The sequence below is a fragment of the Saimiri boliviensis genome, chromosome 10 (assembly GCF_048565385.1).
Source record: "Saimiri boliviensis isolate mSaiBol1 chromosome 10, mSaiBol1.pri, whole genome shotgun sequence".
NCBI classification, from domain to species: Eukaryota; Metazoa; Chordata; class Mammalia; order Primates; family Cebidae; genus Saimiri; species Saimiri boliviensis.
This window is the reverse complement of record NC_133458.1, coordinates 71,046,322-71,069,843: the sequence shown is the minus strand read 5'-3', so window position 1 is coordinate 71,069,843 and position 23,522 is coordinate 71,046,322. Positions and strand designations below refer to the sequence as shown.

Sequence of the window (23,522 nt, the reverse complement as noted above, 5' to 3'; positions counted from 1 at the left end):
TCTTAGATACACACATCTCACAGAGTTTTCCATTCAGTGACTCCACTGGAAACTTATCTACAGAGCTCAAAGTAGATGTTCCACTAACATCAGTGGCTACTTACTCTAGCATATAGTTTAGTATTTTATTATACCCTTTGGTATATGTTTTATGGGGTGAACAAGCTCTGACAACTAAATGTTTCCTGCTTTTGTTATCTGCTATGCTGCCTGTTTAAAATCAGAATGTTGGCTGGGTGTGATGGCTTGTGCCTATAATCCCACCACTTTGAGAAGTTGAAGTAGGAGAACTGCTTGAGCCCAGGAGTTCAACACTAGCCTGAGCAACATAGCAAGACCCCATCTCTACAAAAACTTTTAAAAAATTAGCTGGATGGACATAGTGGCATATGCCTGTAGTTCCAGCTACTCAGAAGGCTGAGTTGTGAGGATCACTTGAGTCCAGGGGGTCAATGCTGCAATGAGCTGTGATTATGCCACTTACTCCAGCCTGGGCAGCAGGGTAAGACAGTGTCTTAAAAAAAAAAGCCCCCAAAAAAGACAATGGCACTGAGCACATATTTGAAAAGGGATGGAACCAAATCATATTTCTTTGTTGGCTTTATTTATTCTTATTAGCCTCATTCATTTTCTCTGGTTGTCTTATGCTGGGCATGTATCTGAGTCATTATGTACCTATAAGGAACACAACAGGGTAAACTCTTTATAGAGGGGAAAAAACTAAAGCCAAAACCAAACAGTGAAAGTCTTGCCTGTTTAAAATCTAACAGCCACAGGTTATAGCTGACCAATGATCTCATCAGAATTTTAACAGCCTAATAAGAATTGGATGAAATGCCTCAAAAAGACAACGTTACTCAGTCCAAGGATCCTTCTCTCCTTTTTCTGAGGAAGCCTCCCAGTCCCAGGGGTGGTGAGTGTATTCCCGGTTGGTCCCCACAATTGCAGTGTGAACCTGCAGCTGATGGTGCTTACAACCCACTAACTTTCAGAGCCCTGAGAATCCAACTCAATTACATTAAGCTCCTACTGGGCAGCAATTCTGTTCTTCCTAGAATAGGTTTTATAAGGTTCTGGGCCCATTATCAATCTATACAGAAGAATATAGGCTGTCATTAGATTTCATTAGTGTTAACCAATTACTATGACAGCTCAAAAATCATATTTTTTTTTGCTAGAGAAAAATGTCCTTCTTCCCTTGTTCTTCTATTTTAATTATATGAATTCCTTTCCATCCTGCCAAATTCTACTATAATTACAAATAATTATAAAACTATGATTTTATTTTATTTTATTTTTGGCTGTGCCAATGTCCTAACAAGGTTTGAGGGAGGCATAGCTCACACATGCCTGTGAACACCCAATCATTAGGCTTATGAACTACAAAAGATCAAAATCATGATTCTAATTAGAAACTAGTTTGTAGTGTTGGTATGTGTGCAATAATTTGTGACTGCTGAAGCAGGGGGACTCCAGAGTTTTAAAAATACAGCAGTGACTAGGCAGCCAATCTTGAAGTCTAGCTGTGAGTTCTAAGTGGGCATCAGCTGTGGTGAAGCAATGTGCTGATGGCCACCTGCCCTTGACAAGCTGTGGTTTTGCCTATAGTGAGGTAGGTGAGCACTCACCAACACAATCAAGATTGGCTTGACTTTCATCTGCAGTTTAATACAAGGTGGTGATCATCTCTGGATATCATGGTAAAATTCCATCAAACGCTTTCTCCCTTTCTGGCTGCAGGTACTTAAAATCCCTCTCAGGTGGTGCCTCAAAGGTGAGAGGGAGTGACTGTCTTCAAAGCTCAGAGACCAAAGGAAGGACAGTGTCATTTCTGACATATCTGAGTTTCTCTCCCATTGTGTACTTATCCATCTCTCTCTCTCTCTCTCTCTCTCTCTCTCTCTCTCTCTCTCTCTCTCTCTCTCATATGGTTTCATTATTTGTTTCTTTCCCTGAGTATGCTTATTTCTTTTTTCTAGTCTTAAATTTAACACACAAAGTAGAACATTCTCATTTCCAAACCACACAAAGTTAAACTGCTTTTGAGTTGCATACAGTCTCAGGTTTACCTTTATTTTCCTGAGACAGTTGTCCTCAATATGACAGCATTCTACTCTTTTCCAACGTACAGCATAAAGGAAAGCCATACTAACAAAAATAAGGAATTTGGGCATGAACTCTCCTCATCTCCCACCCAATGTTCCTTAAATGTCAAGAAGAAGGTAAAATTTATCACCAAGGTATACATCAGAAAAGAGAAAAAAGAAAAGTAAACAGCAGTGGACAACCTATGAAGTGGAAGAGTGGTCCCCACATGATTTTGTAGTCTTTTATTTTTAGTATTTTGTTTCTTCCTTAGTCTATGATATTGAGATTATTTCCAAAGTTCACAAATAAATTTAAGTCTCATTAGATGCATAAGTAACTGAAGGTAGCATAGTATGTTGGAAAGACATCTATACAGAAGGCACAAGCCCCAGACTGACACAAACTGCCTGCTGAACAACCCTGGGCAAATCAATTAAATTCTATGAAGGTGAAGTTCTTCATCAATAAAGTATGGTATTATTATCTACCCTTCCAATCTTATAAGGATCAAACGAAGTGATAAATGTAAAACTACTTTGTAACTTGCAAAAAATAGTAAGGCAATAATAATAGCAGCAAATTGTTATCTTTAATATTCTTGAATACCTCCTACATGCTGAGTTATCATTTTAAATGTTTTACATGAAAGCTCACTGAATCCTTACACTGACCTTATGTGAATCACCTTCATTTTACATGAGGAAATGAAGGCACACAGAGTAATTAATTTGTCCAAGATTTAAAAGTTCTAAGTGGGAAAGCCATGATTCAAACCCAGACAGTTGGGCTGCAGAGCCTGATGCTTTACTGACTACCTATACAAACCTCAGCTTAAAATTATATCATCTCAGGAGAAAACTGGAAACATTTGACAACAGGCTGTTCAAAGCTCACTCTCTATGGGAAAGTCTTTAATGAAGAGTAACCATAGTTGATAGTGCCCGCAAAATCAATTAAATAGCCAAGTCCAGCAAAAGATGATGGTCACTCTTACATGTGGACAAGACAAGCTTGAAGGTCAACAACGTACTAAATTGCAAAATGATTATTCTTTTAGACTTAACACAATGCACTAGCATTGTGGGTAGCCAGGCAAAAAATCTGAAGTATCACATAAATATATTTTTTACGTCTGAAGTATCATATATATTAATGCTATATTTATATAAACACTTATAGAAACAGTACATGTTGCCATAATTCTGCAGTGAAGAACCAATGGATATGCCCAAGGTTAGATGGAGTTTTAATTGGAGTAAGACCTATATAAACCGATATGCAATTTTTCTTTCATCTCAATTCTCAGCATATCATTTCAGCTCAAAGATACTGACCACTGATTTTGGTTAACAATGTTAGAGGGGCCAGAAAGCTTAGATATAGAAATAAATATGTTATTAATCACACACACATACCTGTTACCTGCAGAAAACCTACTGGCTTCTTTTTCTTTTTCTTTCCATTTCTTTCCCTTGTTTGAATTCCTTCGCAAAGGTGCCCTATAATGACAGTACACAGTCAGAAAGGGGAACCTGAAATTTTCTCTTTCAATCTTCCTTTTACAGATGGCTTTCTTTTTACATCATGATGTGCTTACCCCAGGTCCACAAACTTCCGCTTAATTTTTCCTCCTTGTACCGCCAACGAACTGGATGCCCTTAGTGATTTGGGATCTTTGGCATCATCTGGGATATACACATTTGTGAAAAAAGATCAATTATTATTGTTTTTAAAGTCACAATTCAAAAGTCAATGCATCTCTGAATCTAAGAGCTTTGCCTAAATCCCTAATTGTAAAAGAAATAATGGATGCCTTCTTACACGACATAAGAGACATTACTACACTGAGGAACTGTCAGTTAAGCAGAGGAGGTCCTGTGTAGAACAGAGGTTCAACACTCATCACAAAGAGTTTTAGCTTCAAAGGTATGGGAATGAACAAGGGAGAATAAACGCTATCAGATCATCCTCTGCATTCAAAGTAGGGACCAACATGACTTTTCTTTTGTTCCTTCTCTGGCTCCAAATTCTTGGCTTCAAGTGCCTAGGCTCTGTCCTCCATTCCTTTCTTGCCTTGGGGTTGCGGTGCCTTCTAATGGGAACCCAGCCCACTTCTCCCATATCTCCAAAGCCCACTGCAGAACATCACCTCTGAGAGTCTGGGAGATTTAGAGGGTAAGTCAGAGTCAAAGTTTTCCTCTGTGGGCTCTTCCTTTGCTAATGTCCTGTGGCCAGTCCTGGGACAGAGGAGGGGAGGACATGGGGAAGACTTCTTAAGCAGGAGCTCAGCTACAAAACATTTGTATCTTTAAAGGGACTTTCTTAATAGGTTAGAGCACAACTTGGCTGTTTCCCCTTAATGTGGAAGATGCCAAAATCTCCTCAGTGTTCACAGTGGACTGATCTCTGCCTCTGAGTTTTGCTAGGACTCTCAAAGGTGGCAGCTGCTGGGGAATAGGGACCCTTGAAATCATGCCAAAAACCAACAGGAAAACAGGTTTGGCAAATGGAATTCAATGTCAACGTGGGAAACAATTCCACTGGTGGCACTCGTTCCATCTCAGGCAGGGTGGACAACTCGTATGGCTCCACCCGAACTACTCAGCAGGATACTGATCGGTGTCATGTTTCAGCATATCCAATTAGCTCAGATGATTAACAAACGCTGTTTAAAATTTGATGTTTTGTGTGTGTGTGTGTGTGTGAAACTCTTCCTCCCTACTTCTCTGTTGGTGTCTGTTTTTCTCTCTTATCTTTTAAAATGTTTTTTAAATTTCTAGGTACTTTCTAGTACAGAGTGCAAAGAGAATGTTCCCCTTAAATAAGTGTTCAATTAACCTTGCAGGTTACTGTTGCTGATGATTTTTGTTTACTTCAAGAGAATTTTCTAAACACACAATACCCTTAAAAAACATGAACTACATACACAATTCACAGATAGAAGTCTGGGTTCTAAGCTCTCAAGCAGCACAGGACACTGACATATTGACAAATACTCCAGGTGTTTTTAGCAATGAGCTTTTCATATTTTAGTTAATGATACTCAGATTACAATAATCAATTCATTGAAATATACATAATGAAATATAAGAGTCAGAAATATTCTGTGTCAAAATCCACTTCAAGCCTCAAATATTTATTATGCATATTTACATCATTACTCTTTGGGTAACTGAATTAAACTGTCACAGATGTGACACAATCACAAAAAAAAAAAAAAAAAAAAATACCCATAGACATGGCACACTTTCTAAGGTGATTTTACTAATGGATTTTTTTTTTTGAAAGCAAGATTTAAATTTTCTCAATAGAAGCTAAAGAAAAGAAAGTGCCAAATTCTTCCAAATCAATCCTAAAGTAACTCTTAATGGCTAGGACTGTGCAAATTTAAAAGGAGACTGCCTAATTATTTTCTGAATTAGAGGTAGTTGGGAGATGTTATAATGAGTGGTGAGAAGACCAGCTAAGGCAATGTACATGGAAACACTCTGTAACCTATTAGTGTTCCACTTATTTGGACATCTTGCAACTAAAAGCCTGATTTTGCCTATCACAGAGCCTGCTACTAGGCAACCTCACAACATTATCTCACACATTTGTCAAAGTGTGTTCCCAGGAATACTGAAATGAATGTTTCCATAAAGTTGAAGAGGTTAAGAATAAGGAATAATGTACTTTCCCATTTTAAATTAATCAAATCCATCTTTAATGCACACCAGAACTTCTAGTCTGCATAAAAACCAACAATGGAGTGGTATGATTTGAAAAAAGAAAAACACACTTTTGTTTATTTAGCTCTATGTAAGACTTCTGTTAGGCTTTTTGAAATCTCTCCAATACTACCTTTGTGACCAATTGTACGTCTGAGCCTCAAGACTGTGTGCCTCAACTTTAAACTGTGGCAACCTGGTTTTCATTTTCAAAGGTAGTAAATGATTTGCTGATTGCTAAATCCGAAGGTCTTTTACTAGACTGCATCTCCTTAATCTCGCTGTAATAAGATACTTGACTATCTCTTCCTTTATAACGGGGACTCCCAAATCTACCTCGCAGCCCTGACCTCTCTCTTGAGCTCATGACCTCCTCTGTTAAAAAAAAAAAAAAATGAGTTAATCCTATTTCCTCCATCATGTTCCTAATTTCCTATTTTCTGTTAATGACAAGATCGTATGTTCTGAGGCATGAAGCCCATGATAGTTTTGCCTCACTTTCTTCCGTGTGACCTAGTCAATGTACGCCTCAAGGCCCCTTGTATCCCTTGTATCATTCTTTCCCATCATTGTCTGCTGGTCCTCTTTAGAAGGCATACCTCACAGGTCTCCTAACTCAGCTTTTCCATAACTGGTATCTTTTCCTTTTTATTCTTCTGCCTAAACTTCTTGTGGTTTCCTAGTAATATGGTAAGTTATTTAAGATGTTTAAATTCTAAAGCTATATACCTAACCTACCTGCTCACTTGTGTGTGTAACCACTCTACCCTGCATAGGCAAACTGCTTCAGCCAGGCTGCAGTAGCCTTGTTCCTTTAAATCATATTATGTGTGCCTGTCTCTGTTAATGACATGACTTTACCTTCTATACTTTCCTTACCTACCCTTTTTTTTCCTTAAGTGCTTTGATGGCTATTCTAATTGCACTTCATTGGACAAATTTTTTTTTACCAACCCCAGCTGGATACAACTTCTCTCTCTTCTGAGCATTGATATAATTGTACTCTATCTATACTTGCAGAGGCCCAATGCCTTTAATACGAAATAAATCCTGTAAAGCTTTTAAAAAGCCAGGTTCTATTTACTAGGACATTGATTCAGTACATATTTTTGAAGACATTTTCTGGGTAAAATAATGTGTTATTAACTGCACAAAAAATTAGAATAATAATCTCTAATAACTGTGAGTAGAAAATGGATAGTGCTCAATTTACTCTACTTAAACTTGACTGAACAAAGGCCCAGTGCTATGTAAGCCACAGGACCAAAATTTTAGTACTGGGTTGCCAGAAATGAGGAAAATATTTTCATGCCTTCTACTTCCATATAACCTATTTAACAAATCTCAAGAAAAAAATCTTTTACTTCCTCTAATTTGACATTCAGTTAGATGATTCTCATTTAGCCAGTTATAATGGAACTTTTCCATCCCAATTTCCACTGATGTCCCTCAGAAATGAAAAAAAAAAATGATGACTTGTAAATGTGGTATTGACACAATTCAGAAAACAGCCAACTCCTATTAGGGTAACCAGAGCCTTATCCTCAAGCCTGCAACCAAATATGGCTATAATATAATCATCTTTGTGGTTACTTGATAGACTAAAAGTAGTAGTATACTATAATACTTAAAAAAAATTATAGATAAATGGCAACCAATGATTAAGCCCTTTTCAGAGTTTATCTAGCAATGTTGAGAATAAGAAAACATACTTCTAGGCCAGTTATGAGGAAGCTTTCTTTATCTGTCAGAGGCCAGAGAGTAAACATTTTAGGTTTGTAAGATATACAGTCTCTGCCACAATGACTCAACTCTGCTGCTCTGGCATGAAAGTAGAAAGTATGTAAGTAAAAAAGTGTGACTGTACTCCCATAAAACTTCATTTACAAAAGCAGGTGGAGACTGCATTTGGTTGATTACCCATCTTCTAGAAGTAAATATGCCTGTGTTACTTTGATCTTATATTTTTTTCCTATATGACTAGTGTTTACTGAAACTCTGGGCTGCTATTCTACAAAATTGCTCTCTCTATTTTTTTTTATATGACTATGTTAGTGTTTGTTGAAACTCTGGGCTGCCCCACTCCCCTGAAGAACTCCCTTTAGTAGCAAACTTGTAGAGAGCTGAAGAGATAAATATACTGAACCAGGTAGGAAAAGAAAAAAAACTAAACTAAACTAAAATACATGAAGGGGTTGTTTCTCTTATGCTATAACATAAAAAGAAAGTAATATGAATTATTAGCTATGAGAAGACAAATGATTATGACTTATTATTATGAGAAAAAGTCATTTTTATACTGTACAAGCTGAAGTGTTAAGAAGTCAGACCAAAAAAAAATTAACAATACCTTTTTCTTGTAATATTTTCTTGTTGGTGGCTTGGTGGTGGCAAGGAGATTCTTCTATATCATGATCAGACTTTGAAGTAGAAAAGAGTGAAGTGTCTCCCCACATAGAGGAGAGAGGCCCCATTTCTGGGTCCAGCGGTTCTTCTTGAAATTCAGCTATGTGGTCAGATGAGAAGGGCACATTGCTAGCCACTGGGGTGAGGGGTGGAACACCAGAATCTGATTCTGGAGAAGAGGTTCTCAAACCCTTAGGTGGAAGTAATTTGGTAATATGCATATGGTTATAGAAACTGTTTGAAGGCTGTTGGTATAAGAGATTATAAGGAAGGTTATGCCACTGAGTATCAGTTCTATGAAATACTTACTTTGAAATAAGACCAATCTCTTATTAGTGAATTCCCACGTAAACCAGTTTTTGCTTTTGTTGATTTAAAGATGAGAATACATAGTTCATAACAATTCACCATATTAACATCATCACTAATACATATTCCTAAGACCTAAAGAAACAATTACTTGTACATTCATTATTTCCCACTAAGTAAAACAAACAATTCAATATCAAAAGCACCATCATGAAATATGACAGTATGGATAATGCTCTTGGTTAGTTCATTGAATGAATAGAGAAAATATCTTGAATTACAACAATATAAAGAATTCAGTAGACAAAGATGTGAACTATTCTAGCTGCTTCCAACTAGGACATAGACTCTGACTGCAGAAAAATCATCATATTCAATTAGCTGGAGGAACAATGATAACACTCCAACACTACGAATGAGAAAATGGTCAGGGGTGCTCACCTTTCTCTCTAGACTGTCCTCCCCATCTGTGGAACTAACACTATCATACAGTCTTGTCCTAGAAGGCCTCTGGCGTCTGTTCTTCACGGAGAGATGGGCTCGAGTTTTTAGTGCTTTTGAATCCAGGCGCTCTGTCTCTGGGACTGCTTCATTCAAGTCTAAGAATATTGTAAGATAATCAGTGAGAGAAACCTTGGGACAGAACTGATGAAGAGACCACAGACACTGATAAAATCTCAAGGTAACCAGTAACATTCGGTAAGAAACAGGTGATCACCATGACAGCCTGTAACCAAGAAATAACCAAGAAATCACTGGGACGTAGGAGGAGTATACAAAGTCAAAGGAAGAAACCAACACTAAAGATAATGAAGGCACTAAAAAATCTAACATCCAAAAAGTATACACTCTTCCTGCAACATAATTATAAAGAGTGCTAATTTGTATTGATTATTTATGTGTATGCATGTTGGGGAGTCAGATGACCAAAGATGCAAGAGGAAGGTGTATCTTTGGTGAGCGATCTCAACTTATGATACACCTTCAAAACCAAGGAGAGAAACCAAGGACTAAAAAACCTAAGAAGTCAGGTTTCCAGTTCAACTACAGGAAAAAGAAGGTAACTATCATAAATTTACTGTAGCAAAATTTACTAGTAGTCTTCAGGTATGATACCATTTTCATTTTAATATATATTTTTTCAACCCCAAACAGTTTCTGAAAATCTACTTGTCCCTTTTTGAACCCTGTAGGAATTTACCTTGTCAGCAAATTTATGGTAGCTGGGGAAATAAAACAAGGTCTGGGTAACAAACGAGGAAACAAACAGTTAAAAAATTGTAAGTACTTAGTTTACTAGTATTGTGGATGGAGTAGGATAGGATAAACATTTCCTTTTCTTTCATTAACTTCTAACTTCAGATAAGTTATTTGTATGTGCCTCTGACTCTTCTTTCTGAATACCTTCTCTCCCTACCAGAAACGACACTGATTTTTGAAGGGTAAATGTTTAAGTCTTTAAATAATGAGACTAAAAGAAAAAGAGTAAAGTGAGACATAAAGAAAATGAACTATTTACAGTAAAGGGCACAGAGAGAATCCAATGTAGTCTTCTTTAGCCTGACTCTTACTACCTTTAATTCTGCTACCCAGATTTTAAGCAGAACCCAAAAGTTAACATTTTAAAGAAGAGGTACCCATGAGAATATTACGCAGCCATCAAAAACGATGAGTTCACGTCCTTTGTAGGGACATGGATGAACCTGGAAACCATCATTCTCAGCAAACTGACACAAGAGCAGAAAATCAAACACCGTATATTCTCACTCATAGGCGGGTGTTGAACAATGAGAACACATGGACACAGGGAGGGGAACACTACACACTGGGGTCCGTTGGGGGGAAATGGGGGAGGGGCGGGGGGTGGGGAGGTGGGAAGAGATAGCATGGGGAGAAATGACAGATACAGGTAAGGGGACGGAAGGCAGCAAACCACACTGCCATGTGTGTACCTATGCAACAATCTTGCATGTTCATCACATGTACCCCAAAACCTAAAACGCATTAAAAAAAAAAAAAAAGAAGAGGTACCCATGAATATACCTAGATATTGGTTAAGGAAAAATACTGTCTGGTGGAATTTATTTGAAATGCTACTACTACTTTCACTCCTTAGAAATAAAGGAGTTTGGTCATTAATCCTATTTTACGCTTTTAGAATGGCAGTTATTAGCTGAAGTCATGTTCAAGGAATTAACAATTGAGTGCAAATAACTGAGTTGCAGAAAATTATTATGTACTTGTATTAACAGAATAAAACAATTTCTGATACTATTATTAGCCCAGGCAATTCCTTTACACAGCATTATTCTAGATGTGCTCTAAATATGCTGTATTACAAAACCAAAGGAAGGAAGTACCTCAGTTTGTGCCTCTCTTACCTATGAAATCTAGCACTTAGTATATGGCTCTAACAAATAAAATTAACTACATTTTGCCCAGGAAATACAGCCATTGAATGATAATATTTAGAGAAGGTATGACTTTTCATTTCCTATACCTGAATGAAGAATGAATACTCAGAAAATTCAGATCATTCAAGTACTTAAAAAGAACAGCTAAATATTTTCTAATTAGTAGTCTCTTTACTTTTTACGTGTCACGGGAGGAAAAAAAATAATTCCTTGATCACTTTAATTTCCTCCTGATAAAAATCTATATTTGTAGCTACCCATTAAGAGTTCATTAGTTGTGATAATTGGAAGAAAGTCAACCTTATAAGCTCTTGTTTACATATAAAATGTGGAACACCACATAGATAAAAGCTATAATATAATTAGAAACACTGTATGTAGTACAAGCACGTTTGATGCCTTATCTAGTTCATATTTGGATTGTATGCTCTATAATACAAAGCATACCACATACTCTATCTCATTTGTTCCTTACAACAGCCCCGTGAGATACCAATCAAGTATTTTTTTCTCTTCTGAAGCTCAGAGAACTTGAATAGCATGCCTTCATTTACATAACTAATTAATGAGCTACCATGATTATTCCAGTGTTTTGATTTCCAGGTGACTAGACTATCCACTATGATTTAGCTAGTACTGATAAAGCTCCCGTTGTAAGATTTTAATGTCATTGGAGTTTGGTGTTTTGGGGTTATAAAATCATATATGATGTGACTAGTCCAGGAAACTCACTTCTCTAATAGGCTACATGTGAAATATTATCATAAATCTTCTGTATATGTTAGAGAATGTGAAAAATAAAAAGGATGACACGTTGAAAACTATAGTGTAAATTACTTCCTAGATTTTTTTTTTTTTTGGTCTGGTTAGTTTAATAACAGCTTGAGCTACTCAGTGACAAAAAGACCCAAGGAAGAATCTCACTCCACTTTTGTAAACATGGTTCTTTTGCAATAGAATGCTGGCCCTGAGGACCTGGCATGGCACCCAATATCCAGGACTGCAATAGGTACCCCATTAATGGGAGTTGAAGGAATAAAGTGAGAGAAAATCAGAAGAATTCATTATCAGGGTTTAATAGTGCAGAAAACTTACTGTCGGACTCCTGGCTCTATTACTATTCACTAATTTGCCTGGTGCTTGTGTTGGACAACCCAAAAATGGCAATCTGGTGTATCCGCTTTAACATCAGCTGACTAGGTACAAACTGCTTGAGTGCACACATGAAATTTTATCTATTAAAGATGCCGTTAGCTGGAATCTAAAAAGCTGTGCCTTAAATCCATTATCCAAGTGGCCAACAACACATTGTATGCAATTAACAATTTTTGAAGGTCTGAAAGCAAATATCACAGAGCTACTTTATTGCAGTGATTCATGGATTATGAATCAGTAATTTATATTCCATCCTAAAAATTTTTTTTAACAGAACCAGAAAAATGGGATGGAGTTGAAAACTTTTGCCTTAATAGCACTTACATCAGAAGGAAGCTGGAAGGAACGCTGTCCACAAGCACCCACCAAAGACACTGCATGTAATACGTCCCCCCTTAATAATATTAGAGGACATGTGTGTACACACGGAAGGAAAACGTACAAGATTTGTGCTGCTAGAAGTAACCAGAAGGGTGACTGAGCATCACATGTTATCTTTTTACATCATGTAATACAAAAATCATAATATTACAAACTCAAAAGAACCTTGGGATTCTGGTCTAAGCTTATTTTTCATATAAGAGAAGGAACTGAGGCTCAAGGAAGGTCAATTTGTGTACTAACTTGTACCACACAGTTAATCTGTGGAAGAGACTGAATAGAGCATAGGCTTCAGAAGCCTATGCTCCTTCTGGAAGGTCACTCTCAAGTCTGGAAGTAAATTCCACATATTTCTGCCTTCTTTGGATCCTCTTTTTGGTCTTACTTTATGTTACCAAACAAAAATACATGTCAAGGGCTAACTTTGCAAACTTGCAGAAGTATATAGCATCAGAGGAAACAAAACTCCCAATACTGAGGGATTTTTTTTTTTTTTTGCCTTTACATATATCCAAGAAATAAAATTCTTACAAACAGAAATAGCTGTTAGTTTTATGGATGGCAGTGTGGCAGGGGAAATCAACTGGCTCAGTGTTTCTAAGTTATGTGCTGCTAGATATAAAGGCCATTGTCATTCATTCTCTACAGATATTTTAGTCAATAATGTCATACTGCTTTCATCAGCCCAAGCCCTCAGTTCTTTCTTTCCCTCTTTTCTCTAGTACGCCTCGTTCTGTTGTCCATAAGGGTCAGTGGAAAACTTCCTTTTCCTCTTCTGCTTTCTTATTTTTTTCACAACCTCCAGTCTCTGAAATAGCCTACCTCTGACTCAATGCAGCTAGAAATATAGAACAGGAGGAGACTCAGGTGAACCAGTAAATACAGACAGATAAATACACAGAAGATATGAAGTAGCTAGCTTCAAATTGGATCCTTTAAAAGAATTTAATGGATTTGATTATTTTAGCAGCTGTTATGAAAAGTGCTCTATGAAATTAGGATGTTATATATCATATTACACAGAGACCAGTTCCCTACAGTAATGGTGTGAGTCATGCAGTTTTTTTCACTAGATTGACGTTATTTTTGACGTAGATGGAATGTTGCCCATGGATCAGATACAGGCAGTGAGGGAACTAGGGGAATGGAGCAGCATAACAATGGGGCCTGCTCCGCACGGTTACGTGCACTAACCCGCTCAGAAACAGCCATACCTCATGCCATCACACTGCCTCGCCTGTGCTATTACCGACAGAGGTGCCGAGCATCATGAGGCACTCGGTGGCATTTTAAAACTTGAACAGTATCTGCCTATCATTTGCAGTTACTGCAAGTTCATAAAAAGGGGGCCCGCTGGGGTTTGAGTTAATAGATATTGCCTTCAGGAGGTAGGTTTATATATCTCAGAGAGGCAGTGTAAAACAGTTACCATGAGAGTAGACCTGGAGCTGTTCCTTGAATAGAATTCAGAACAAGCGGCTTTCCCATTAAATTGGGCAAGTTATCTAACCTCTGTCCCTTAGGATCCTCAATGGCACAACAGTCATAATAACAAAGCATAATGACAATATTGCCATGAAGATTATATGCATTAATAGATATAAAGGTGCTTAGAAGAGTGGTACATAATAAGCACTCAATAAATATCTTTATAAAGAGATTAGCAAGATATTAGGTGTACAAGTTGCAGAACAACATGTACACTCATTTAAAACATTCAGTAAACATTAAAACAAAATACATTTTATGGTGGTAAACATACACATATAGTTGCATAGAAAAACTGGAAAGATATATTTCCTACTAATACTAGTGGTTACTTCTAAAGAAGGTGTTAGATTAGGGGATGTTGGTCAAAGGGTATTTTAATCTTATTTGTAATGTTAAAAAATTTGGTATTATATTTTGCAATTGATTACATTTATGTATTACTTGTGTAGTTAAAATAAATAAAAATAGAAAAAACATATATTTAATAATTTTCTCTCAAGTATATGGTGCCCTAGGACTCAGTTTCTCCACATGTTGATATAGCGCAGGGAACTTTGTTAAAATCTGCATGACTATCAGTCCTCTCCATGCGAGAAGGCTGTGCTTTTTCATTACATGTGTGGTGGTTGTTTGCCTGACTTGCTACCTTACTAACTGCCAGATAATTTGGCCTAAGGCCTATGGCTCAGCTTTTAGTTATTACTTCATTTTAGTATTCTATGAGGAAGATGTACTGAATTAGACATGGTTATGGAGTAAGTGTATCTTTCAATAGTTCCAGAATAAACAGAAGATTACTGCTAGTTTCTAATCTTCTAACTTGTTCTGAGCTTACTGTTTTGTGAACTATACATTTAATTTGCTAATCATTGGAAGAATATTAAGAAATTTCTTTTTTAGGCTTTTTGTCAATACACGTAATCTCAAAACTATCTATATAGGCTTTGAAACATAAGTTGGTTATTTGTTTTGGTGTAGTGCTTCTCTAGTACAATCTGACATCTAACATAGCCTTCTTCAGTTTATGATCAGCCTACACTCCTGTTTTCAGTGGGTGGAGAGGTTTAAATTCTGTTATCCACGTATCAAAAACAACTCTTCAGTAATACCACTAGACCACCTGGAAAGATAGTGACTATTAGCCAGAAAAAAACTATAGGAAATGTCCTAACTGCTATCAAATATCATTCGAAACACTTGTAAAAGTTGCTTGATTCTAGACTATGAAAGGATATGGAATTTGGATTTGGACCACAGGGAAAGACATTTAAATATCTCAGGGTTCTTTCAGTGTCAGATGTCTTTAGATTCTGATAGAAAAGAGATCTGCATGACCTAAAAGCCAGAGAAATAGAAAAATCTAGTCAGATGACAAATTGGTTGGGGACTGCAGGCATCTAAGAGTAGAACTATGACATCACATGCATAACTTGGGTCACAGGAGGTAGGATATGTGAATGTCCTCTTCTTGACATTGACATTGTAGTGACTTGGATATGGCAACAATCAAAGGGATCCTGTGTTTTCACTCAGGGTTGCCTATAATCTAATCAGATTCTCAATCAAAATCTGTGGATATCAGGTAACCCCAAATATGCTAAGTAGGTACCCTCCCATTACATATTGTGACACAACAGCATTAATTAATACAGAAAGAATTCAGATCATATGCCTCTTATAGAAAGTAAACTCAGTTACCTAAGATGATAGTTATTTTTCTAAAAAGGAAAGCATTTTTTTAATCACGGGAAGATTTTGTTAGGTAAAGCATTAGAAAATATAAGAAAACTTAAGGTTCACAATCCTTGGAAGTGTAATATAATAGATGTGTAAGAATTTTTTAAGTACTTGCAAAGACTGTCAGTTTCCCAGTAATAGTACTTAACAGAAAATGGAATATTACAAATTTGTAAATGTATTGTTAAATGTTTATAGGCGTTTCATTAGTTAAGCTTGGAAATAGTTAATAAAGTTTGTAAACAAACTAAATACTAAAAATCCCTTAATGATTTTCACAAATTAAAAAATTTAAAGAATTAGGTTTTGGATAATGTAACATGAATAAATCAAACATTAACTTAAAACCAAAAATTAATACCTGAATGACTTTTTCAATGTTCAAAAATATCCTCAGTGTCATCAAAAATTCACAAGCAACAGTCTTTTTTGGTGTACCTGTGTTCTAATGTGTCTTTGGTTTCCTTGTAAGTAGATTTATTTCCTATAGGTCTTAGACATGATTACTGTGTAGTATTAGAATTATTTTGTGTCTACCTAAAGGAACTCAGTCATACCTGACTGACCTTGATACTCGAACTACTGAAATAATATGGTTGGCATAATTTCCAGAACCATATACAGAGCAGAATTTTCTGGTACTAAATAACTGTTCATCTGTTCAGCTTTAACTTTATAGATGCTTCAACCTCTGTGACTGGGCATGTTTCCCTCTTGGCTGTTAGGCATCTTACGTGAACACTGTGGCCCCCTTGAAAACTATACAGGAGCCCAGGTCAACATGTTATATATAAATCACACTGGGTAGTGTCTTCCCCTTCACACTTTTACATCCCTCTACCCAATTTTCCAGCCTAGTCAATTTTATCTTAGCATAACTATATGGTTATTATTTAACATAGAATTAAAATTTCATGCTGAACCAGACCATATATCTCTAAATGTAAGAAATAATTTGAAATGCAGCAGTATTCTGAAGTTTCCTTGAAAATAAATTACCCACATTTGGGTTAAAATGATCTTTACTTATAAAAGATCATACTCTTTCTTGATGTATTAAAGGCAAATAAAATTCAAAAGCCAAAATAAAGTAGCCCACTTTTCCTAAAATGAACAGAAAATTAAGTTCATTCTGACAAAGTAACATTGTGTTTCGTATTAAAACAACTAACAACTTTAGATATTCTTTTTTTTTTTTTTTTTTTTTTTTGGGTCAGAGTCTCACTTTGTCCCAGGCTGGAGTGCAGGGACACCATCTCGGCTAACGGGAACCTCTGCTTCCCGGGTTCAGGTGATTCTCTCACCTTAGCCTCCTGAGTAGCTGGGATTACAGGTGCCCACCACCAGGCCCAGCTAATTTTTGTATTTTTAGTAGAGATGGGGTTCTCCATGTTGGCCAGGCTGGTCTTGAACTCCTGATCTCGGGTGATTCATCTACCTTGGCCTCCCAAAGTGCTGGGAAGACAGGGTATGAGCCATAGTGCCTGGCCTAGTTATCTTCCTGTATTATTTTATACCTCAGTATCACTGAAGGGTCTGGTGGACTCTATGAACTTGTGAAGATGCAGTAAGAAATATGAATGAAGCACAGCTGTCAATCTGCAACCGAATACCTCCTTTTGAATGTCCCATTAATTTGGCAACAAAAGTTTTAATCATTTATAAGTAGGCAGATTTAAAACTCACACAAAACTAGATAGGCAATTTAGGTGCTCTGCTTTTTAAGTAAGAGGACAGATTTTGGCCTTAATGATATGCCAGAAAATAATCAATAAATATTGATTTTTCATTCATTTGGCTTGTTCATTAAAAATTCCCATAGTGATTTACCAGGAATATTTACCCTTTAATTAGTGCAATTCAGTATTTCATGGTCAAAATTATTGGGGATTAAACAAAATTGAAAATAGTTTTCCAGGAAAAATGGAAATTGTGAAAGTTTACCAAATTATATCTGTATGCATAATTTTTTTGTTTTTAAAGGCTGAATCTACTCTAGAATTCCCCAGGCTCCACTGTAGAACCAAAAAGTGTGACAGCATGAAATAATTACCTCATTGCTCTGTATTTAATGCTCTTGTATGAGATTCTCCTGATAATGTACTGCAAGCATTCACTTTTCTTTTAATGACTTTCCATTTAATAAATTCTGGCTTTAACCATGCATTTTACCTTATTTTAAAATTCTAGGTTCCAATGCTAAAAGAGAATGCTTAATGTACTCTCAAACTCTATCAGGAAATATCACATGTGGTGGTAGGGGTCTGGCCTGGCCTCAAATCCACAGGCATCTGAAAAGAGCTGCTAATTTTGAGGGCTCAAGAGAAAGGCAAAAAGGACAAAGAAAATGATTTATTGGAGGAGTACAGTGACCACAGGAATATCCTCATGAATATAAATGTCTGGCTGATGCTATCCTTTTTTCTTTTCTTACTAAGACTTAAACTAATATATATTTTTTTAGCCTAAAAAAATCTTTTGTGATTTTCTTATTCTTACCTTTTAATTATTTTAAAGTTTCTATTCTAAAATATTTATATAACATATATCACATGTCATATGAAAAAAGAAAAAAAAAGACAACCATTTATCTCCATTAAGCCTAAACTATAAAATTATTCGTTTTGAAGCCTTCTCTGTTCTCTATTTCTAGTTGTAACTTCTGCTTTTTCTTCTAGTTATTCCATACATTTATCCCTACAGAATATATGAATTAGTCTTTTTTTGCTTTTAAACTTCAGGTGCATGTTAGTGAATTGTATATAATATTCTGCAAATTGTTTTTTAGTTGGTTTGTTTGCTCAACATTATGCTGAAAGATGTGACTAAAATTAATTAACTTTTTGCTGCAGCTACACAAACAAAACTAACCGGAATGTTTTTGAATATACCTTTTGGTACCAAGAGTTTCTGGAGGATATATATATATACATCGAAGCAAATTTGTTGGGCCACAGGATTTTCACATCTTCTATTTTAATGGAGAATGCCAAATTATTTTAACAACACAGTTTTATAAATTTTCCTTTTCTTTCATGAGCTGGCTAACACATTTTACTATGAAACCTTCTTTGCCAATTGTTTCATTTTTGCTAGTGAAGTTGAACGTCTATGTTTATTAATGTTTGAGTTTCTCCTTCTGTGAACTTCTTGGGTTTTGTCCATTTTTCTACTATGTTGGTTGTGTTTTTCTTATGATTTATGTGAGTTCTTAATTTATTATAGACAAAATTTTTTTTTCTTAGTTATATGTGCTACAAATATCCTCCCTCAATTTTTGGCTTCTCTTTCCAAGTACTTTATCATGTCTTATAATGATCAGATTTTCTTAACATTGCTGTGGTCAAATTTATCAAACCTTTTTATGATTTGGAATTTTTGTGTCTTAAGAAATCATATGAAATCCAACATTTTCTTCTAAGAGTGTTAAGTATTGTCTTTCAAATTTGAGACAGCAATCCATTTGGAACTTATTTCATGAATAATGTGAGGAGGAGTCCAATTCATTTTTATCCATATGGAGAGCACCATTTATTAGTCCATCCTTTACTCACAGAACTATAGTGTCTGCTCTGTAATTCTCTCAAGCTAACATAAATGTGTCAGTCTGCTTCTGGACTCCATATTCTTCATACTAGTCCACTTGACTATTGCTGAGACTATACCACATGGTCTTAACCACTTTTACTTCATAATGAATCTCAGTATATATAAGAACAAGTTCCTCACCTTGAGTATTCTGGGCAAAGCTATTTATCCATACCCATTTTAGAAACAACTCACCAAATTCTAAAGAAGTTAAAAGCCCTGTTTGAATTCTAATTGAAACTGCATGGGATAAATACAATAATTTGGCACAAAAGCATTTTTATAATATTGAGGCTTCCTTTCTCTTTCAATTTATCTAAGTCTTCTTTCATGTCTTTCCATGGGTCTTGAGCATCTTTAGTTAAATTCATCACTGAGTATCTAATAGATAGGTTTTGCTATTGTAAATGGTGTATTTTAGAAAATTACATGCTGTTTGTTGGAACTGACTGATGTCTGATTCTTCTTACAGCCATCTACTCTGTTAAACACATATAAAGTCTAATAATCAGTAGATTGAGTTTTTAAATGTATTAAATTTCATTACCAATGAATAATGACAATTTTGATTGTTTCTTTCCATTCCTTAAATCTTTGATTTCTTTTGCTTGTCTGATAGTACTCGCTAGGACCTCTAGGACAACACTGAATAGAAGCAGTAGTCATACACTTAGTGATGAAATATTAAAAGCATTCTTAATTTTAAAGGAAATTCTTGAATTTAACATTTTACCACTCAATATTTGACAGACTTGGTTAGCCTCACAATATCAAGTTATGGAAGTTCCTCCATATTTTTAGTTTGATAAAACATTTAAACTGGAGAAGGTATTAAACTTCATTAAATGTTTGTCTGCATCCACTGAAATAATTACATCCATTTTTCCTCTAGTCAATGTGTTATGAGTAGGTTTTCTAATGCTAAAATAATTTTGTGTTGTTTAGACTCAAATTAGTCAGATTATCTGGATTCAGGTTGCTAATGTTAACTTAGGATATTTAATAGCTTTCAGTGTAAGTAACTTTTTTTCTTTTTTTTTTTGAAGACAGGATCTTGCTCTATCACCCAGGATGGAGGGCTGCTGCGTGACTAAAATTCACTGCAGCCTGGAACTCCTGGGCTCAAAAGATTCTCCTACCTCAGCCTCCCAGTTAGCTAAAACTAACATGTGCATGCTTACCATGCCCAGCTAACTTTAAAAAAAAAGTTTTTATAGATGAGGTTCTCACTATGTTGCCCAGGCTGGTCTTGAGGTCCTGACCTCAAGTGATCCTCTTGCCTCAGCTCCCTGAGTCATGGGGTTACAGAAATGAGGCACCATGTCCGCTCCTCAGTAGAACCCTTTTCCCCCTCAATGATTCACATTGAGTTTTGAGCTTGTTCTTAGATCAATTTTTAAAAAAATACTTCCTTTAGAAATTTACTTGAGAGCCTATAGGTGGAAAATGTTCAATTTTTATCTAAAATGCATTCTTATTTTTAAAAAATACTTTTGGTAAATACACAGGTTGCAGTTATTTTCTCTCAGTAATTGAGGATATTGCTTCACTGTCTTCTGGCTTCCATTTTTTCCCACTGTCAGGTTTCAGTATAATCTTTTCCATTGGATATTTTACTCTCTGGATACTTTCAGAATCTTTTCTTTGTCTTTGGTGTTTCATTATAATGTACCTATGTATAGATTTATTTGTATTTACCCCACTTGGAATTTCTTAAGCTTTTAAATTATTTGCCCTTTGACCCAGTAATCCTACTTCCAGAAATCTATCTCAAAAATATAACAGGAAAATAAAATTATTTATATATAAGGTGGTTGATTGTAGCACTGTTTATAAATAGTAACCTATTGTTAGTTGAAAGCAATTAAAACTTGCTTAACTTTATTGTTAGTTGAAAGCAACTAAAGCTTTCTTAACTTGTGGAGAGAGATCTCCCATTTCAACACTTTTGCTGGTTATAAATAACTTAAGATTGGTGCTAACTATAAAGTTTCAAAGCAGACACAGACCTTATCCATTAGGTAATGGATTTGATAAAGTTTTGCTTGGTGGTCAAATATAGCTCAGAGAGGTTATAAGATGCCATGAGAAAGAGCGGAAGTGACCATTTGGAATTTTATACAACTTATAGGGTAGTACAAAATTCTCAGTGCCTTGAAAAAAAAGTTACAATAAAACATTAAAGAAGTAGCTCAGTCTGGTATTGTTAGAGCAGATTCTGTAGCACAGTTGCCTGAGACACTCTGCTGAGTGGAGGAGGTCCTAATCCTGCCTTGTAGGCTCTCAGGTTCTTTCAGAAACCAGGATTTGTCCTGATTGGTTCCTTGTTGCCTTGCATTATATACAGCTTACAGAAAATGCAAGTTGAATAAAGCAGCTAAAAATTCCCTTCAGTCTCTAGAGCTATTTATAAACCATTGTAAAAGGAGAGCTAAAATGCTTAGTACTGTATAGCGTTTATTGTTAGTAATGCTGCAATGATGGTAAACACTAAGCTCTTTCTATGTGCTGGGTACTGTACAAAGTAGTTAACTAACATGGACTCATTTCATTCTATAATCCTTTTAATCCTATCAGTGCTATAAATTTTACAGTTTTATAATTATTCTATCTTTCTAAGACCAGAGAAATTAAATAATTTGTTTGTAGTCACACAGTTAAAGGGTGGAATAGTTGATACTTAAATACAGGTTTGCCTAACTCCAAAACTCAAAGTTATTTCCTACTCTGCTACTACTGCTGAACAATGTATGAGTGATCCCGTTTTTTGAAAAGAGGAATTTTAGAACTGTTAAATTGTCAGTTTATCCAGATTGTATACCAGCTACATGCTTTATCAATTACATCTTGGAGTTCCTAAGGGTAGCCTTTACATGGTAACAGGTAAAACCATTATCACACCAACCAGCTAAGAAAGCTATCAAGGCCAAAAATATATTAAGGGCTGAGACGTGTTCCTCTAAAATTTGTATGTGGAAGTCCTAATCGCCAGTACCTCAGAATGTGACTACTGGGAGATGGGATCTTTAAAGATGTAATTAAGGTCATTAGGATGTCCCTTATAAGAAGAAATCTGGACACAGAGATGACAGAGGTTACTTGAAATCTCTTTAGGAGAATCAACTATAAGAAGAGTTGCATAAACTCAATGAAGAACCTGCACTATACTCTTAACCCAAGAGTAAAGTCAATTGGAATACTAAAACAAACGAACATTAACCACTCTTCCATATGCACTTAAGTATAAACCTACTTCTTCTTAAAGTGTTTATTATTTGACATCATATGTAATGGGTCAAAGGTACATTCTTTTATAAGGAGATAAGATTTCATTTTCTCTTACTAGCAGTGGCTTATACAGTCAACTAATTACTGACTAAAAGTGAGCAACAGATCAAATATTCTAAAACTGAAATGATTATTTTGTTTTTTTTTTTTGGCAGGAATTCTCAAAGTTTTAATTTATTTATAAATAATGTTTTTATATGTTACCTCACTTCACTGGTGGCACATACATTTCCAAGATGGTTTACTTCTGTGGGTATAGCAAAAAGTAGTATTATTTAAAGCAAGTCACATTCTAGGATAAGATTTTATTTGAGCTGATGTGGGCTTTCATTGACATTTACCTTAATTTTTTTCTCTGTGAAATTGTTTTGACCTTTCTTGAAATTTTATTTGCCCATTTATCTTCATAAACAAGTAGTTGTATTTATTTTTTTAATGAAGAGAAACCTGGCCAGTCAATGGGTGTTATCAGTGGAGGAAGAGAAATGTCTCTCTGTTCTGGAACACAACTATGTAAACCACTTAAATCACATAATAATGGATTAACCCTATCTCCAATTAAATTGTTTGTTAAGATATACAGAATCTACTCCATGAATTACAGAGAAACCATATTCAAGGTATTTTCCAGGAAGTATAACCGGTAGCTCATTGCCATTCAATCTTTATAAAAAGTTCATTTAGGAACAATAACATTTGGATGGGAGATATCTTAAAATACTTAGCCTGTACTTTCCTGCAACTCTCTTTTTTATTTTTATTTATTTATTTATCTTGAGACAGACTCTCGCTCTGTCACCCAGGCTAGAGTGCAGTGGCCCAATCTCAGCTCACTGCAATCTCTGCTCCTGGGTTCCAGTGATTCCCCTGCCTCAGCCTCTCGAGTAGCTGGGATTACAGGAATCTGCCACCAAGTCTGCTGAATTTTGTATTTTTAGTAGAGGCAGGCTTTCAC

At 35.7% G+C, this 23,522-nt stretch overlaps 1 protein-coding gene and 1 pseudogene across 11 annotated transcripts in view; both read right to left on the bottom strand.

Annotated features, from left to right (window-relative positions):
• PPP1R9A (protein phosphatase 1 regulatory subunit 9A) overlaps nt 1–23,522 on the bottom strand; it is a 339,268-nt gene that overhangs the window by 14,912 nt on the left and 300,834 nt on the right. For 6 of the 11 annotated variants that reach the window (XM_074379461.1, XM_074379464.1, XM_074379466.1 and 3 more), the window contains 4 exons: nt 8,955–9,112; nt 8,149–8,449; nt 3,686–3,773; nt 3,504–3,587 (listed from right to left, as the gene is read on the bottom strand). In XM_074379461.1, the coding sequence (XP_074235562.1) occupies nt 3,504–3,587; nt 3,686–3,773; nt 8,149–8,449; nt 8,955–9,112 (631 nt within the window). The remainder of the gene's footprint in view (nt 1–3,503; nt 3,588–3,685; nt 3,774–8,148; nt 8,450–8,954; nt 9,113–23,522) is intronic. The other 5 variants (XM_074379469.1, XM_039473002.2, XM_039473003.2 and 2 more) reach the window with 2 other exon arrangements.
• Nucleotides 1,296–1,391, bottom strand: LOC120365515 (small nucleolar RNA U13; annotated as a pseudogene).